At 49.6% G+C, this 20,000-nt stretch overlaps 1 protein-coding gene across 1 annotated transcript in view; it reads left to right on the top strand.

The window, feature by feature from the left end:
* Nucleotides 1-20,000, top strand: part of brinp1 (bone morphogenetic protein/retinoic acid inducible neural-specific 1) — a 152,822-nt gene that overhangs the window by 109,310 nt on the left and 23,512 nt on the right. Inside the window, exon 5 of the mRNA XM_062554299.1 lies at nt 4,290-4,395. Within this exon, the coding sequence (XP_062410283.1) occupies nt 4,290-4,395 (106 nt within the window). The remainder of the gene's footprint in view (nt 1-4,289; nt 4,396-20,000) is intronic.

The following is a 20,000-nucleotide window of genomic DNA, read 5'->3' as shown; positions in this document are numbered from 1 at the left end:
CTCAATTCAGCGCAGTACGGGTGGAGGAGAGGGCGGGGGGTGGGGGGGGGGGGGGGGGGTGGAGGAGAGGGGGGAGGATTTAACCCTTTCATGCACGCATTATGAAAAAAAGTGTCTAGATTTTTTTAGTATTGATTTTATTACTCTATATGAGCCCAATATTGAAAATCAGTTGGAATTTTTAAAAAATATGCTTTTATATAGAAGTTATGTTATTGTCCACGTATGTGGACAGTGCGCAACAAAGGGGTAAAAAAGGATAAAATGTAATGACAGAAAATGTGGAAACTATGGCCCTCTACTTCCTCCATACTACCCACCCAGCCCTCTACTACCCCCATACTACCCACCCACCTCTCTACTACCTCCATACTACCCGCCCAACCCCTCTACTACCCCAATTATTGCTCACCGACCCTCACCCACCCCTCTACTACCCCCATATTACCCACCTCTACTACCACCACTACCCAACCACCCCTCTACTACATCCATACTACCCACCCCTCTACTACTAATCCACCCACACCTCTAGTACTCTCATACCCACCCCTCTACTACCCACCCAACCCTCTACTACCCCCATATTACCATACCACCTTGGCATTACCACATGTAATTAGGTCATTATTTATAAATATGTTTACCAAATGTTTGTTTCTTTGTAATTTAAAGCAATTAAAATCATATTTGAAAAAAAAAAAAAAAAAAAAAGTCCTAGTTACAAAATCTAATTTTTGCCCATTTAACTCCTCTGTTGCGCAACGTCCACATACGTGGACAGTTGCTTTTTAGGGTCTACAAACTCCATTTTACATCCGATTTAATTTCTGAAAACATAGAGTTGTTCAACACACTCTCCTGTACAGCATAATATTTTTTTTTACATGATTTTGCCTTCTTTGGTACTAGCTTTTTACAGATATGCCTGGAGCATTCAGCATATGGCCATTACTGTCACTCATGTTGAATTGATGATGTCATCAAGCAGTCAATATTCCAAATATAAGATGATACATATTGTTAATATATTGCCAAGGACCTACTTAAACTGCCCTGAAGTGGATTGGTGTATATCAACACGATAAATAAGTAGAAAACAGAGTTAAAGTTACTGTCCACGTATGTGGACGTTGCGCATGAAAGGGTTAAATGATGTGGAAAAGTACTGCAGTGCTGCACATCAAGATATGCAAATGGCATGTAAAGATTGTCCAAGATTATACAATAATTTCCACATATTTACCAACATGCAACGATGAAAATACTAACAAACCTATGACAAAATTTAGTGACTCATGGCCTTGCCATTTATCCTGAGCTTCTGATTGGTGCATAAACATTCTTGTTGTCTATCCTGAGCTTCTGATTGGTGTATAAACATCCGTGTTGTCTATCCAGAGCTTCTGATTGGTGCATAAACATTCTTGTTGTCTATCCTGAGCTTCTGATTGGTGCATTAACAGCCGTGTTGTCTATCCTGAGCTTCTGATTGGTGCATTAACAGCCTTGTTGTCTATCCTGAGCATCTGATTAGTGTGTGAACAGTGAGGGCTCATAGCTGGAGAGTAGTGTGTGTAGTTGCTTTTGAAAATCACACCAAAGTGTAGAAGGAGATATATGAAGAGATTAATGTGTCTAAAGTGTCTAACATTCCACTCATTTGAACCGTATGTGTAAACTGAAGAATAGTGTTTACAGGTACTTAGGGGAAATGTGTCTGCCTTTTGGGAGATAGTGTTATTTTTATAGGTTTGAGTTTTTAGATCATACGGCTGGAGAATGTATAATAATTGTCTTCTTGGCATGAGTGTTCTGGCTGTAGATATACACTGTATATGATTCTTCTTCTTCTTCTTCTTGATAATTATAATAATAATAATAATAATAATGATAATAATAATGATAATAATATTGTTTTTAAAAAAGCACATCTCCTTGTTTTGTAGATAAACTGTTATTGGAGATGATGAAGATGATGACCTCAGCCTGACAGACATGTTGTGATGACTGTCCTTAAAGCAGGGCAGATTCCTAATCTATATAAATCCTTTAAGTCCCCCAGACCAATTCAAAACGCTTCAGTTCACGTTTATTCTTGGCTGCACTTTTTATGATCAGGCGAGAGAATCATGTGTGTGTGTGTGTGTGTGTGTGTGTTTGTGTGTGTGTGTGTGTGTGTGTGTGTGTGTGTGTGTGTGTGTGTGTGTGTGTGTGTGTGTGTGTGTGTGTGTGTGTGTGTGTGTGTGTGTGCGTGTGTGTGTGTGTGTGTGTGTGTGTGTGTGTGTGTGTGTGTGTGTGTGTATGGCTGTGTGGCCGTGGCCGTGTGTGTGTGTGTGTGTGTGTGTGTGTGTGAGAGTGTCAACGTGGATAATGTGTAAATGTGGAGAACTACTTTTATAAGCATAAAAACCTGTAAGCTGTTAGTAGAGTCTCGTGGCTTATAAAGAGTTACATACTTTAATATTGCACAGAAATAGTCCCTTCTGACTAATTCAGTTTACTTTAATACTTATTCTCACATTTATCATATGCTGTGCACTCTGAGTGTGTGAGGAGAGAGGAGAGAGAGGGAGAGAGAGAGAGAGAGAGAGAGAGAGAGAGAGAGAGAGAGAGAGAGAGAGAGAGAGAGTGTGCTTGTGTGTGTGTGCGTGTATGTGTGTGTGTGTTGTTGGAACTGATTGGAGTGGATAAAAATGGGCATGGTCCCAATCTAGTTTTTCATTCTGTGTTTGTTCATGTTGAGAGAAAGATGTGAGCTCTCCCTGAGAGACGGATGCCCAGTAATTGTTTGTTTAAAGTTGACAAAGGATTTCACATTGTGTGCGGCAGACTGAGAGTCTGCTATTGTGGCTCAAGTTTTAATCCATCAGCAATTCTCTAGTATACCACAGTGACAGTGTTGAACTTTGACCTTGGCCTGACGTGGAGACCACATAAACACAAACCACAAAGAGCGCATCTCACCCAGTAGACCAGATGGTGTGGTCCAGTCAGCGTAGCATTGCTAACGAGGAGAAAAAGATCCGCTGGGCTTTACACTGGAGCATGTACTGTATGCACACACACACACACACACACACACACACACACACACACACACACACGCACACACACGCTGGGCTTTACACTGGAGCATGTACTGTATGCATGGCCATCGTGCCTTGACCACTACTTCTCCTAAATTGCAGACGCTCCTTTAAGATGGTAAAAAACAGACTGAAACAGATTTGGAGGATCTAAGAGCACTCATATTTAATCATCGCAATTATCTCCTTCACCAGGCGTGTGTGTGTGTGTGTGTGTGTGTGTGTGTGTGTGTGTGTGTGTGGCTGCCAGAAGAGAGGACAGATTAAGGAGGAAGAAAAAGGCAGAAACTTTCTGCAGGCTGCTATTTTAAAACTTCTTGTAGAATGTAGGAAGATGAGGCTATTTGTTCCTCATTCTGCTTCTCCTACCCCCCTCCCTCTCTCTCTCTCTCTCCCTCTCTCTCCATCTCTCTCTGTCTCTCTCCACCCTTTCTTCCTCTCTCTGTCTCTCTCTCCCTCTCTCTCCCTCTCTCTCTGTCTCTCTCCCTCTCTCTGTCTCGCTCAGCCACTCTCTCTCTCTTTCTCTCTCTCTATCTCTCTCTCCCTTTTTTTGAAGAGTAGGAATTGTCCTTCAGTTCACTCTGCACTCTTCTGGTTCCTCCTGGACCTTTTGCTCCAGACTGGAAGATACACACACACAGACACACACACACACACACACACACACACACACACACACACACACACACACACACACACACACACACACACAAATGATATGAACTGTGTAGGAGATCGCTTCAAGCTACAGGCTGGGTATGGCATGCATTGATGATTCAGCTCATGTTTATACAGAGCATGTGCAACTCACCGACCCAACCGAGCGGGATATACATTTGTGTGTGTGTGTGTGTGTGTGTGTGTGTGTGTGTGTGTGTGTGAGTGAGCATTTTCAACCCCTAGAAGCATTTCTACATTTACTTTTACTGTTTGAAACACTGATAAACTAGGATTGAATAGAGCAGAATATAATAGAATGGAATAGAATGGAATAGAATGGATAGAATGGAATAGAATAGAATAGAATAGAATAGAATAGATTAGTAATAAAATGTTGGTGTTCATGGTGGGATTTGCAGAGTGAGTTAGCTGAAGAGGTAAGCGTCCTGCTGATGTCCTGCTGATGTCCTGCTGATGTCCTGCTGATGTCTGCTGATGTCCTGTTGATGTCCTGCTGACGTGCTGCTGATTGTGTTGCAGGTGACTGAGACCCGCACTGGACCGCTGGGCTGCAACACCTACGACAACCTGGACTCCGTCAGCTCCATCCTCCTGCAGAGCCCCGAGAACAAGCTCCACCTGCAAGGTAAGCAGTTAATGAGTTAGCACCCTCCCCTCCGCCCTAAAAGCTAGCTCCACTGCAAGGTAAGCAGTTAGCACCCTCCCCTCCGCCCTAAAAGCTAGCTCCACCTGCAAGGTAAGCAGTTAGCACCCTCCCCTCCGCCCTAAAAGCTAGCTCCACCTGCAAGGTAAGCAGTTAGCACCCTCTCCTTCCGCTCTAAAAGCTAGCTCCACCTGCAAGGTAAGCAGTTAGCACCCTCCCCTCCGCCCTAAAAGCTAGCTCCACCTGCAAGGTAAGCAGTTAGCACCCTCCCCTCCGCCCTAAAAGCTAGCTCCACCTGCAAGGTAAGCAGTTAATGAGTTAGCACCCTCCCCTCCGCCCTAAAAGCTAGCTCCACCTGCAAGGTAAGCAGTTAGCACCCTCCCCTCCGCTCTAAAAGCTAGCTCCACCTGCAAGGTAAGCAGTTAGCACCCTCCCCTCCGCCCTAAAAGCTAGCTCCACCTGCAAGGTAAGCAGTTAATGAGTTAGCACCCTCCCCTCCGCCCTAAAAGCTAGCTCCACCTGCAAGGTAAGCAGTTAATGAGTTAGCACCCTCCCCTCCGCCCTAAAAGCTAGCTCCACCTGTAAGGTAAGCAGTTAGCACCCTCCCCTCCGCCCTAAAAGCTAGCTCCACCTGCAAGGTAAGCAGTTAGCACCCTCCCCTCCGCTCTAAAAGTAGCTCCACATGCAAGGTAAGCAGTTAGCACCCTCCCCTCCGCCCTAAAAGCTAGCTCCTCCTGCAAGGTAAGCAGTTAGCACCCTCCCCTCCGCCCTAAAAGCTAGCTCCACCTGCAAGGTAAGCAGTTAGCACCCTCCCCTCCGCCCTAAAAGCTAGCTCCACCTGCAAGGTAAGCAGTTAGCACCCTCCCCTCCGCCCTAAAAGCAAGCTCCACTGCAAGGTAAGCAGTTAATGAGTTAGCACCCTTCCCTCCACCCTAAAAGCTAGCTCCACCTGCAAGGTAAGCAGTTAATGAGTTAGCACCCTCCCCTCCGCCCTAAAAGCTAGCTCCACCTGCAAGGTAAGCAGTTAGCACCCTCCCCTCCGCCCTAAAAGCTAGCTCCACCTGCAAGGTAAGCAGTTAGCACCCTCCCCTCCGCTCTAAAAGTAGCTCCACATGCAAGGTAAGCAGTTAGCACCCTCCCCTCCGCCCCTAAAAGCCTAGCTTCTCCTGCAAGGTAAGCAGTTAGCACCCTCCCCTCCGCCCTAAAAGCTAGCTCCACCTGCAAGGTAAGCAGTTAGCACCCTCCCCTCCGCCCTAAAAGCAAGCTCCACCTGCAAGGTAAGCAGTTAGCACCCTCCCCTCCGCTCTAAAAGCTAGCTCCACCTGCAAGGTAAGCAGTTAGCACCCTCCCCTCCGCCCTAAAAGCAAGCTCCACCTGCAAGGTAAGCAGTTAGCAGTAAGCACCTCCTTCAGGTGTGAAGGTGGAGCAGCGGAGCCCAACGGGGTGGTTTTCCTATTCAGGCCTGTATCCTGCAGGCTGTAATCACGCCGGCCTGTAGGTGGAGCAGCTGAGTCCAACGGGTGGTTTTCCTATTCAGGCCTGTATCCCGCAGGCTGTAATCATACCGGCCTGTAGGTGGAGCAGCTGAGCCCAACGGGGTGGTTTCCTATTCAGGCCTGTATCCCGCAGCCTGTAATCACACCGGCCTGTAGGTGGAGCAGCTGAGCCCAACGGGGTGGTTTTCCTATTTAGGCCTGTATCCGCAGCCTGTAATCACGCAGAGGCCTGTAATCAGGGGGTCTGCGCAGGGCGTCACCTCCGCTCTCCTCCACTACATTTCTGCTGCGTTGTTCACACTGCACCGGCCGGCAGGAATGATTCTGTCCTCCCAAATAATGGGTTGTGTGATAAATGACTCCTTCTGTCACCGTGCGGGTCCCCGAATATGCTCACTCCACACACTCCACTCACTCCACACACTCCACTCACTCCACACACTCCACACACTCCACTCAGGTGTGTGCGGCAGATTGAAGCATATTTTAGCCCGGAGAAGAGGGGAGGAGAAGAGGAGAGGAGAAGAGGGGAGGAGAAGAGGGGAGGAGAAGAGGAGAGGAGAAGAGGGGATGAGAAGAGGAGAGGAGAGGAGAAGAGGGGAGGAGAAGAGGAGAGGAGAAGAGGGGAGAAGAGGGGAGGAGAAGAGGAGAGGAGAAGAGGGGAGGAGAAGAGGGGATGAGAAGAGGAGAGGAGAAGAGGGGAGAAGAGGGAGGAGAGGAGAGGAGAAGAGGGGAGGAGAAGAGGAGAGGAGAAGAGGGGATGAGAAGAGGAGAGGAGAAGAGGGGAGGAGAAGAGGAGAGGAGAGGAGAGGAGAAGAGGGGATGAGAAGAGGAGAGGAGAAGAGGAGAGGAGAAGAGGGGAGGAGAAGAGGAGAGGAGAAGAGGAGAGGAGAAGAGGAGAGGAGAAGAGGAGAGGAGAAGAGGGGAGGAGAAGAGGAGAGGAGAAGAGGAGAGGAGAGGAGGGGAGAAGAGGGGAGGAGAAGAGGAGAGGAGAAGAGGAGAGGAGAAGAGGAGAGGAGAAGAGGGGAGAAGAGGGGAGGAGAAGAGGGGAGGAGAAGAGGAGAGGAGAAGAGGGATGAGAAGAGGAGAGGAGAAGAGGGGATGAGAAGAGGAGAGGAGAAGAGGGGAGAAGAGGGGAGGAGAGGAGAGGAGAAGAGGGGAGGAGAAGAGGAGAGGAGAAGAGGGGATGAGAAGAGGAGAGGAGAAGAGGGGAGGAGAAGAGGAGAGGAGAGGAGAGGAGAAGAGGGGATGAGAAGAGGAGAGGAGAAGAGGAGAGGAGAAGAGGGGAGGAGAAGAGGAGAGGAGAAGAGGAGAGGAGAAGAGGAGAGGAGAAGAGGAGAGGAGAAGAGGGGAGGAGAAGAGGAGAGGAGAAGAGGAGAGGAGAGGAGGGGAGAAGAGGGGAGGAGAAGAGGAGAGGAGAAGAGGAGAGGAGAAGAGGAGAGGAGAAGAGGGGAGAAGAGGGGAGGAGAAGAGGGGAGGAGAAGAGGAGAGGAGAAGAGGGGATGAGAAGAGGAGAGGAGAAGAGGGGATGAGAAGAGGAGAGGAGAAGAGGGGAGAAGAGGGGAGGAGAAGAGGAGAGGAGAAGAGGGGAGAAGAGGGGAGAAGAGGGGAGGAGAAGAGGAGAGGAGAAGAGGGGAGGAGAAGAGGAGAGGAGAAGAGGAGAGGAGAAGAGGGGAGGAGAAGAGGAGAGGAGAAGAGGGGAGGAGAAGAGGAGAGGAGAAGAGGAGAGGAGAAGAGGGGAGAAGAGGAGAGGAGAAGAGGGGAGGAGAAGAGGAGAGGAGAAGAGGGGAGAAGAGGAGAGGAGAAGAGGGGAGGAGAAGAGGGGATGAGAAGAGGAGAGGAGAAGAGGGGAGAAGAGGGGAGGAGAAGAGGAGAGGAGGAGAAGAGGGGAGGAGAAGAGGAGAGGAGAAGAGGAGAGGAGAAGAGGGGAGGAGAAGAGGAGAGGAGAGGAGAGGAGAAGAGGAGAGGAGAAGAGGGGAGGAGAAGAGGAGAGGAGAAGAGGAGAGGAGAAGAGGGGAGAAGAGGAGAGGAGAAGAGGGGAGGAGAAGAGGGGATGAGAAGAGGAGAGGAGAAGAGGGGAGAAGAGGGGAGGAGAAGAGGAGAGGAGGAGAAGAGGGGAGGAGAAGAGGAGAGGAGAAGAGGGGAGGAGAAGAGGGGAGGAGAAGAGGAGAGGAGAAGAGGGGAGGAGAAGAGGGGAGGAGAAGAGGAGAGGAGAAGAGGAGAGGAGAAGAGGGGAGGAGAAGAGGGGATGAGAAGAGAAGAGGAGAGGAGAGGAGAAGAGGAGAGGAGAAGAGGGAAGGAGAAGAGGGGAGGAGAAGAGGAGAGGAGAAGAGGGGAGAAGAGGGGAGGAGAAGAGGAGAGGAGAAGAGGGGAGGAGAAGAGGGGAGGAGAAGAGGAGAGGAGAAGAGGAGAGGGGAGGAGAAGAGGAGAGGAGAAGAGGGGAGAAGAGGGGAGGAGAAGAGGGGAGGAGAAGAGGAGAGGAGAAGAGGGGAGGAGAAGAGGAGAGGAGAAGAGGGGAGGAGAAGAGGGGAGGAGAAGAGGAGAGGAGAAGAGGGGAGAAGAGGGGAGGAGAAGAGGAGAGGAGAAGAGGGGAGAAGAGGGGAGGAGAAGAGGAGAGGAGAAGAGGGGAGGAGAGGGGAGGAGAAGAGGAGAGGAGAAGAGGGGAGGAGAAGAGGGGAGGAGAAGAGGGGAGGAGAAGAGGAGAGGAGAAGAGGGGAGGAGAAGAGGAGAGGAGAAGAGGGGATGAGAAGAGGGGAGGAGAAGAGGAGAGGAGAAGAGGAGAGGAGAAGAGGGGAGGAGAAGAGGGGATGAGAAGAGGAGAGGAGAAGAGGGGAGAAGAGGGGAGGAGAAGAGGGGAGGAGAAGAGGAGAGGAGGAGAAGAGGGGAGGAGAAGAGGGGATGAGAAGAGAAGAGGAGAAGAGGGGAGGAGAAGAGGGGATGAGAGGAGAAGAGGGGAGGAGAAGAGGGGAGGAGAAGAGGAGAGGAGGAGAAGAGGGGAGGAGAAGAGGGGATGAGAAGAGAAGAGGAGAAGAGGGGAGGAGAAGAGGGGATGAGAAGAGAAGAGGGGAGGAGAAGAGGGGATGAGAAGAGGAGAGGAGAAGAGGAGAGGAGAAGAGGAGAGGAGAGGAGAAGAGGGGCAGCAGCGCGACTCAGCCAGCCAGAAATGTGCTGCGCTGGACCACACCAGCAATTGTGCTGCTCTCACAAACCTGTCAGTGCCGTTGTGCTAGAGAAAAACACCACTAGTGTACTATTCCCTTCTTCTTTCTTTCCCCTTGTCCTCTCTCTCTCTCTCTCTCTCTCTCTCTCTCTCTCTCTCTGTCTCTCTCTCTCTCTCTCTCTCTCTCTCTGTGTTGAGACCAGCGAGTGGTCCTGAGGGTGAGACGTTTGGGAGTGAGATTGAGGAGTGAGATTGAGGAGTGAGATTTCACACCCTCGTCCCTGCTCGTCTCACGGCTCCCGCTCTGTAGTCCGTGGAGGAGACGGCTTCCTCTGCGTGCGTTTGGATAATGACTTTGTCTGTCAGACGGCTGCATCTGGGGAGGCTGTGTGTGTGTCTGGTGGAGGTGAGCTCTACAGGTATTTAAAGCTGCAGGCAGACGTGTTGTGTGTCTGCGCAGCACTGGGGAGCAGAGCTGTTGTCACGGCGAGGAGGAGAGGCAGCCTGACCGGGGTCCCATCTCTGCGCTTATGTCTCTTTGATGGCCAAAAAGCAGACAGTTTTCCGATGGCTAATACACTGCGGACATTTGAGCAGACAGGATTTTCCATCACCGTATTCATTTTGGATGAGAAGTGGCTGTCTCCACGCCTTTTGAAAGCTACAATTCTGCTTCATGCAGACAGCCAACACTTTTTTAAAACCATGCACACACACAAGAACGGGCTTTTATCAACTCAAATCCCAGCTTTCAAGTGCAGTCAAGCTCCGGTATGCAAAGTGTCGTTCATTAAAAATGACTCCCTCTCAAACCCTTCAGTGTGAACGCTGGCTGTGGAAAATAACATGCTCTTGGAGTCTGACAGCTTAGTAGTGGTGAGGAAACTCGCCCAACTGTGCTCAACACAACGAGGCCTCCATATAAAGTTGCGCTGATACCACAGACCTCGTTGAACCAGACTTGAGTTTTTAATCGTTTAGAAGTGATGGAGTGATGAACTCCACTGACGCAGCTTTTGTGTGATTGTGTCCAAGTTCTCTGGGTCTGTTGATCCCTCTGAACCCTGTGCTGGGGTCACCCTGCCCTGGAGAGGGCAAAGGTCACCTACACACTCCCTTGACTGATCTGCCTCCCAGAACACTGTCAATATATGTAGGCCTGCCAGACATGGTGCCCTTTACACTGGCATCAATACAACATACAGATAGCACACACACACACACACACACACACACACACACACACACACATTGAGATGTCCTGTGTTGAAGAGAAATAAGATATTTTATTTGCCCATGTGAAATATATGACAGCATCTGCAATGTAGAATAGGTTGAGTAGTGTTGTTGTCATAACAAGTTTATCAGGTCGAGAAGAGGGAGGAGAAGAGAGGAGAGGAGAGAAGAGAAGAGAGGAAGAGAGGAGAGGAGAGGAGAAGAGAAGAGAAGAGAAGAGAAGAGAAGAGAAGAGAAGAGAAGAGAAGAGAAGAGGAGAAGAGAGGAGAGGAGAGGAGAAGAGGGGAAGAGAGAAGAAGAGAGGAGAGGAGAGACGAAAGGAGAGGAGAGGAGAGGAGAGGAGAAGAGGGGAAGAGAGAAGAAGAGAGGAGAGGAGAGACAGACGAAAGGAGAGGAGAGGAGATGAGAGGAGAAGAGGGGAAGAGAGAAGAAGAGAGGAGAGGAGAGACAGACGAAAGGAGAGGAGAGGAGAGGAGAGGAGAAGGAGCAAGGAAACATAAACCTAACCCTAGGTAGAGTGATTGACAGAGATGGACAACAATCAGGATGACACTTTCTGTTTGAGTCGAGCTACTGTGTGTGTGTGTGTGTGTGTGTGTGTGTGTGTGTGTGCGTGCGTGCGTGCGTGCGTGCGTGCGTGCGTGCGTGCGTGCGTGCGTGCGTGCGTGCGTGCGTGCGTGTGTGTGCGCGTGCCAGTCGTGTATTGTGCGCAGTTGATGTATGAGCCCAGTGCCAGACGGGTACAGAGGGCAGCCCAAGAGACTGGCAGTGCTGGCACCTTAATGGACAGGAGGGACGCGTCACACACACACACACACACACACACACACACACACACGCGTCCCCCCCTGCCCCCCCGCCACCTGTGCCGGGCATGCCCAGTTCTGTCCACTCCCATCAGTCAGCCGAGCCTGTCTGTGCTTAAGAGTGGATCAGGGGAAAGGTCACTTTGAGCGCAGCGCAGCGACCCATTAATAAAATAGCCGTCTCCTCAGCGTCCTCTTTACCTGCCGCAGCAGGTGAGGTCAGCCGCTGATGCTGACCAGGCCCGGGGCCATGCAGAGCCGTGTCACACGCACAAACACAAATAAACAGATACACACAAACACAAATAAACAGATACACACAAACAAAAATAAACAGATACACACAATTGGAAGAGCAATAAGTGAGAGAGCTGAAGGTTTATTGGAGACTCAGCAATATTCTTGTTCTGATTAGTTGTTTTCTGAAGACTACTCAGAAAAAGACATTCCCGTCCAGAAGGTCTGAGTGACAGTCTGCTGCCGTGGCAACAGTTCTATAGAATAAGCGATAGACTTGAGAGTGTGCTGTCGTGGCAACAGTTCTATAGCAATAGACTTGAGAGTGTGCTGCCGTGGCAACGGTTCTATAGAATAAGAAATAGACTTGAGAGTGTGCTGCCATGGCAACGGTTGTATAGAATAAGCAATAGACTTGAGAGCGTGCTGTCGTGGCAACGGTTGTATAGAATAAGCAATAGACTTGAGAGTGTGCTGCCATGGCAACGTTTCTATAGAATAAGCAATAGACTTGAGAGTGTACTGCCGTGGCAACTGTTCTATAGAATAAGCAATAGACTTGAGAGTGTACTGCCGTGGCAACGGTTGTATAGAATAAGAAATAGACTTGAGAGTGTGCTGCCGTGGCAACTGTTCTATAGAATAAGCAATAGACTTGAGAGTGTGCTGCCGTGGCAACGGTTGTATAGAATAAGCAATAGACTTGAGAGCTCTGGGCTGCGTCATGGTGGCCCTGAGTGATAGGACTTCATCTGAGCAAATGAATGGGGGCAGGGATCAGCCCAGCCTGCTCAAGTACATTTGACATAGTGACACAACATGACTATTTCCTCAAAGACAAAAGGGCTTGAACGAGCCACACACACACACACACACACACACACACACACACACACACACACACTTTTCCCTCACTTGCTCCATTTTTTAAAAGAGCGTTTTCCCAAAGCATAGTCATAAATCTTCCAAGCGATAGAGCACTTCAAAACTTGCCCAGATCCCTGCAGAAGGTCACCGCTTTAATCAGAGCGTGTGTGTGTGTGTGTGTGTGTGTGTGTGTGTGTGTGTGTGTGTGTGCGTGGACCCCCTGGCCCAGTAAGGAGATTTTAAATAGCCCGCTTTCATGGCTCCAGAAGCCTGGCTCTCCTCTGAGCACTGCTGCTCGGCTCCTTTTGTGGCCACTGATCTGAGACCATTTGATAGACACGGAGAGCGAGCGCAACACACTGGAACTATGTTTAACAGTGGGGGAGGAGGCGCGCGATAAGGACACACACACACACACACACACACACACACACACACACACACACATGGAGAGCGAGCGCAACACACTGGAACTATGTTTAACAGTGGGGGAGGAGGCGCGCGATAAGGACACACACACACACACACACACACACACACACACACACATGGAGAGCGAGCGCAACACACTGGAACTATGTTTAACAGTGGGGGAGGAGGCACGCGATAAGGACCTCAATTAACACCCTCCGCGCACACACACGCACATACCTTTATAAAGTTCATTACACCTTAAGATGAGTCCGCAGTGACATTTATATTGGTTACAACAGCAATGCACACGAGCTCTCAAGGACGACACAAACAAGCTCAGATAGAACAAAACAACTGAGGGATTGGACTGGCATTGTCTCTGTGAGATAAAATATTGTGTTAAACATTGTTATCAGGCTTCTTTTCATCTTTAAACTTCCCTACCATGAAGTAGGTCTTTTGTGTCTTGTGTCTCTGCCATGCCAGGTGGGATTTGTAGTCCTTTAACTCTACTGAAGTTGTTCTTGTGTTGTGTTTGTGTGATGCCAGGTGGGATTTGTAGTCCTTTAACTCTACTGAAGTCGTTCTTGTGTTGTGTTTGTGTGATGCCAGGTGGGATTTGTAGTCCTTTAACTCTACTGAAGTCGTTTGTGATGTGTTTGTGGCATGCCAGGTGGGATTTGTAGTCCTTTAACTCTACTGAAGTTGTTCTTGTGTTGTGTTTGTGTGATGCCAGGTGGGATTTGTAGTCCTTTAACTCTACTGAAGTTGTCTTGTGTTGTGTTTGTGCCATGCCAGGTGGGATTTGTAGTCCTTTAACTCTACTGAAGTCGTTCTTGTGTTGTGTTTGTGTGATGCCAGGTGGCATCTGTTTTTTTCTCTACTGTTGATTGATTAGAACTGATTGCTTGATTGCTTGATTATGTCGTTCCATAATATAATATCATCTGATTGGTTATTGTCGGCCACTTCTCTGAGGCCATGGGGAGTGAATGCAATCTGATTGGTTAATTTAGTGCCTCCCTTAATTAAATCTGTGTATGAGCAGACCTTGGATTAGGGTGGATAACACTGTGTTTCACTATTATGATATTGGCTAATATTATATGTTAGTCAACTTTTTGACCCAATGAAATGAATTGGTTTGTGTAACATTTTGAAAGGTACTTTGTGGGTCTCATCGGCTGAAGGCAACACTGGTTGTGTGTCTTGTGTAGCTGATGTGTGTGTGTGTTTGCCCACCTCACCTGTGTGGGTCTCATCGGCTGCAGGTGACATTGGGTGTGTGTTGCGTGTGTGGGTCATGGTGTTTGCTCATCCCATCTCTGTTTGGGCTGGATGGCACTTTTAAATGCTAATAGACCTGTCAACAAACAAAGCAAGGAGAGGCACATTTAAATGGGCATTGATCCCTGGGCCACTGGACAAAATGGGTCACCTCTGAATCCCAGGATACACACTAGTTCACTTTGTGACCACAATCGCAAATATGCACTTTTTTTGATGAATATAATGATGAACAGAGGACAGTGAGTGTGATAATAATGAGCACAGTCACGAGCAGAGGACAGTGAAAACACTCAGACATGCTGTTTGCATCTGTACATCTGTTTGATAACAGCAGGAGTTATTATCTCAGCTTTTGTCTGGTATTTTCTGTGAATGTGTGTGAATGTGTGTGTGTGCTCTGAGCTGTCCCAGAGTCTCTGACCTCTGCTGCTAAGAAAAGAAGGGGGGGGGGGGGGGGGGCACGCTCCTGAGAGCTTCAAGTGCGTGCGTGCGTGCGTGCGTGCGTGCGTGCGTGCGTGCGTGCGTGTGTGTGTGTGTGTGTGTGTGTGTGTGTGTGTATGCCCGCTGGTGAAGGGCGTGCTGTGGGGTCAGGGACAGATCATTGGGGCCCCAGAGGAGATGCCCACTGTGCTGCCCTCACGCCACGCTGTGCCCACACCGCTGCACCCAATCCCAATATTGAGGCAGGGGGGGGGCACTGCTGGGGGTCTGGTACAACACAGCGGGGCCAGGAAGCAACAAAGTCTGGAATGGGGGGGTATTCCATGGTGGTGGGGGCAGGAAAGAATGAGGGCTGGAATGGGGGGGAGGGTATTCCATGGTGGTGGTGGTGGTGGTGGGGGGGGGGGGCAGATTTGAGGGCTGAAGTGAGGGGTGGCAGGTGGTTGGACATTAAACCTCAGAGTATAGGGGTGTTGGGGTCTCTTCAGGTGTGTTGCAGTGATCATCCCTCCCTCTCTCTCTCCCTCTCTCTCTCCCTCCCTCTCTCTCTCTCTCTCTCTCTCTCTCTCTCTCTCTCTCTCTCTCTCTCTCTCTCTCTCTCTCTCTCTCTCTCTCTCTCTCTCTCTCTCTCTCTCTCTCTCTCCCTCCCCCCCGGTCTCTCTTTGGTTATTCATCAGTGAAGGACTCTCAGCAGCGCCAGCGGCAGCGGCAGGTGTGTGTGTTAGCTGCAGGGCATGGTGTGTGTGTGAGCGGCAGGGCATGGTGTGTGTGTGAGCGGCAGGTGTGTGTGTGAGCGGCAGGGCATGGTGTGTGTGTGAGCGGCAGGTGTGTGTGTGAGCTGCAGGGCATGGTGTGCATGGCGCATATAGAGCATTTCTATTGACTTTGAACATTTCAACAACGCATTCCCAACGCATTCCCAACGCATTCCCAACGCATTCCCAACGCATTCCCAACGCATTCCCAACGCATGCTGATAGAATCCCCAGGCCTGTCCTCCTCACCGTGGAGCAGAATACAGAACAACTCGTCGTGTCTGTTGGGTCAATTAGCGCACACTTACTGACATGAAACATGAGAGGAGCGCAGGACAAACACGTCCCTGTGCACAAGCGCCCACTAATGCAGGACACACACGACCCCGTGCACAAGCGCCCACTAATGCAGGACACACACGGCCTTGTGCACAAGCGTCCACTAATGCAGGACACACACGACCCTGTGCACAAGCGCCCACTAATGCAGGACACACACAACCCCGTGCACAAGCACCCACTAATGCAGGACACACACGACCCTGTGCACAAGCGCCCACTAATGCAGGACACACACGGCCCTCTGCACAAGCACCCACTAATGGCAAACAGGAACGCAGGACACACACGACCCTGTGCACAAGCGCCCACTGATGGCAAAGGAAAACAGCATATTGGCGGAGGAGAACGTTTCTCCAGGCCACGCTGAATAAAAATATTTTACCCACCTTTCATCAATATTTAACAACTTGCATAATAATGGGTTGATTTGCCCACAGTGGAGGGACACAGCTTGCTCATTTTAATTTCACATTTCACTCAAAAACAAGCTAGAGAGAGAGAGAGAGATGGAGAGAGAGAGGGAGGGAGAGATGGAGAGAGAGAGGGAGGGAGAGATAGATAGAGAGAGACAGAGAGTGATGGAGAGAGAGAGGGAGAGACAGAGAGAGAGAGAGAAAGCAAAAGAGAAAGCGAAAGAGAGGGAGAGAGAGAGAGAGAGAGAGAGAGAGAGTGTGTGTGTGTGTGAGAGAGGCAGGCCCCGTGTTAAGGACATCCTGGTTGCCTCTGTGCTCAGCGTTGTCAGGACTAGTGAAGGTCCAGGCCTGTCATGTTGTCACTCTGCCAGGTTACAGCTCAACCCATGTGCTGCCTCATCTTGACGTGGGCTGCTGACATTTCAATCAAAAAGCCTAGTGTGACACAACCACATGTGGCAGGCAGAAATCATTTGTGATATTAAAAAAGGGGGGAGGGGGTTTCTGAGGAACACAATGTCAAGCTTCTCAAAGCTCTCCAGGAAGCCTTCTGGCTTCATTTAATCAATTGCAGGAGTGATAATTATACCGTACATTCAGGACGGACAAAAGAAGTGAATTTCATTTGCACTGGCGAACGGCCCCACCGTGTAAGCCCACTTACACTAATTTGAATCCGGCTCGATAGTGTTTCCTATAAAAGAGCCTTAAAAACACGTTCATTAGGCCAGTCTTCACTTTCTGATTGACGCCGAGCGTCACACTGTGTTCCAGAAAATGGAAAATGAGTATTTTTGCTAAAGGCGGTTCTGCAGAATACTCCCCAGCTACACGCTCATTCAGTGGAGTTGAATCTAAACCCTCGTGGTGCTGCACTGGAGCGCTTGAACTGCCCTGGCACAGTTGAGCACAGGCTCCACCAAAGACAAATATTCACAGTTGAAGTTGACAGGATTAGGTTGTTTAAAAAAAAAAAAAAGATAATGTCTTTTAATGGGAGAGTGAAACTGCCGACGAGCGAGCGTTTTAGCCATTTCCAAGCTGACATTTGGAAACGGCATTTTTTTGGGCTCTCTTATTTCTGTCTTCTCCCCCAGCAGAGACGAGCGGCGAGTCTTTGTGATCTGATGGCTGAGAAACACAGATAGCACGGAGGGATGATTCCAGAACCCCCAGCATGCCACAGCAGGCTCTCCAGCCCCCCCCATTAGCATGGGGACGCACAATCACACATGCAGCGCAGACAGGCTGCTTCCAAAGCACCGCCACAGCCAGGGCTGGAGTGGAGAGGGAGGGGAGGAGGCGCCCAGCGGCAGCTGAACGGAGGGGAGGAGGTGCAGCACACATGGGGGGCAATGGAGGAGATGCCTCATGGGGGGCACATGGGGGGCAATGGAGGAGATGCCTCATGGGGGGCAGTGGAGGAGATGCCTCATGGGGGGCACATGGGGGGCAATGGAGGAGATGCCTCATGTTTATTTGCCTTCTGATAGCACGCCACAGATGGCCACCACAAAACATGTAAGGGCAGCGAGGGAGTGTGCTAGCAGTACTGCGGAAATACACACAACCTCAGAGTGTGCTAGCAGTACTGCGGAAATACACACAACCTCAGAGTGTGCTAGCAGTACTGCGGAAATACACACAACCTCATAGTGTGTTAGCTTAGCAGCACTACGCAAATACACAACCTCAGAGTGTGTTAGCTTAGCAGCACTACGCAAATACACAACCTCAGAGTGTGTGAGCTTAGCAGCACTGCGCAAATACACACAACCTCAGAGTGTGTTAGCAACACTGCGCAAATACACAACCTCAGAGTGTGTTAGCTTAGCAGCACTGCGCAAATACACAACCTCAAAGTGTGTTAGCAACACTGCGCAAATACACAACCTCAGAGTGTGTTAGCAACACTGCGCAAATACACAACCTCAAAGTGTGTTAGCAGCACTGCGCAAATACACAACCTCAGAGTGGATCACTTAGGCTGGGAGCCTGCTGCAAGCCCCTCCACTGGATAACAGGCCAGTCGCATTTGTTCAGCGATTTATATTTAGTCTATTGTGTGTGTGTGTGTGTGTGTGTGTGTGTGTGTGTGTGTGTGTGTGTATGTGTGTGTGTGTGTGTGTGTGTGCTGCTCACCAAGGTCTTTGCCGGCAGTGGCAGCATTTTTTTTTCATGATCACCAAGGAAACCCACACAATAAACAGGGTTGAAATGGCCCATTAAAATCTCCGAGTCCACAGCAAGCAAATAGTTGATCTTTCCATCAAAAGGGAAAAAGGGAAAAAGGGAGAAAAGCACATGTCATTGTGCCACCCACAGCCGCGCTGCGCAGCGGACAGCATGTAGGAGGAGGTCAGTACCGTCTGGAGCATCAAAAGGGGATCGCACATCTCTCGCTCACTCTCCTCCATACAATCCAACTGTATTGACATTACATAATGACCAGCATTAGCATTTTATATAAGACTGCAGAAACCTTTCCTTGGATATTTATCTATTTTTCAATGTGAACTAAATGTATTGTGCATCATAAAACTGTTGTTCTGGGTAGGAAATACAATTTGTGCTCCTCTTGCAGATAGCTTCTCATATTATATTTTTAAATTGGTCACCTACAAAATAATCTTGAGGACGAGTCACTCTCCCTTCATCCGATTTCCCTCCCTCTCGCTGTCTTATTGTCTTTGTCCGCAAGGTAAATAACCTTGGAAATTGGCTTGTCTTGAGATGCATATTCAATGTCTCTCGAGGGAACCATAAATAGCAGCGCATCAAGGAGAGAGGGGAATTAATTGAAGGTGGGGATTAACAAGTTGTAGTTAAACGGACCCTGCCATTTGTCTCCTAATTCCTACAATAAGTCCTAGTCCACCTGTAAAAGGGAGATGAGAAAGGCCAGACTAAGAGATTTATTCAGCTCACCCATCTCCTTCCCCAGACACAATTACCCACTATATAACTGCCATAAATTAGGTGGAAAACAAAAGCAAAGTAATTTTCTTTTTCTCTCTCTTTTCTCCCGCTCCCTCCTTTCTCATTCCTCCGCGGTCGAGCGGGAGCGTGGTGCCCATCGTGGAAGATTTATGAATATGTTAGAATAGCCTGAGCCAACAGTTTTCAAAGTGGTGAAGGGAAAATAAATTAAAGGGCCCACAGGCAATTCATCTGCGGCGTGATGGATTACTCGCTCATCACCAGCTTCCTGACTCCTCAGCCATTCCCGCCGCACCTGCGAGATGTTTGGTAAACAGAGCAAATGAAGGCGCCCATTCCCACCATACTGTCACAATCCAGCAGCCAGATATGCAGATGGAGGGAGTGAGAGTGTGTAACGCATTAGACACTGTGTGTGTGTGCAAGAATGCTTTCAACAGCACAGCGACGGATGCTGTTTATCAACCAAAACCACCCACCACTCACACACACTCACATGGACAGACAGACACACACACACACTCAGCACACATCTCACATTCCTACCGACACACACATACAAACTCAGACAGAAACCTATTGACCGTACAGTAAGCCAGCCGTAGGTCCGGTCATGAATTAGATAAAAAGTCACACAGCGACGGCGATCGAACCCGACGCAGACAGTATGAGCGATGCTTTAATCAGCCTTTATGTCGCGCCGTCTGCGTTAGTGAGGGCATAAGCGCGCTGCTGCGGGATCTCTCTCTCTCGCGCTCCTGACTTGACGTGTGTGTCCCATAATGGCGGCTCGTTCCTCAGATGGACGACGGCGTCCTCGCGCCGCTCCTCGCCGTCCTCGGCTCCGCCTCCAACGCCGCTCAAATCCCCCGCCGCTGACCTCGCCGGTCACCTCGGAATTGGAGGTGGTCAATCAAGGCCGTGTTTCCCGCCCCTGACAGCCCGCAGCCATAAATCTGAGCTCTTTGTCCTCCAAAGCCGCCCGCTGTCAGAGGCCATATGGTCTCCAAACACACACACACACACACACACACACACACACACACACACACACACACACACACGTTCTTCCTCTATTGATCCAGTGAAGCCTTCCTCTCATAGCTGACAGCTTGCTGCTCCAGCCCTACTGCTCTGGCACGTGCGTCCACTACACTGCGTAGATGGAGTGAGTGTGTGTGTGTGTTTGT

This window comes from Sardina pilchardus, chromosome 14, assembly GCF_963854185.1.
Source record: "Sardina pilchardus chromosome 14, fSarPil1.1, whole genome shotgun sequence".
NCBI lineage: Eukaryota > Metazoa > Chordata > Actinopteri > Clupeiformes > Clupeidae > Sardina > Sardina pilchardus.
The sequence above is the reverse complement of the archived record's forward strand: the minus strand, read 5'-3'. Positions and strand labels throughout refer to the sequence as shown.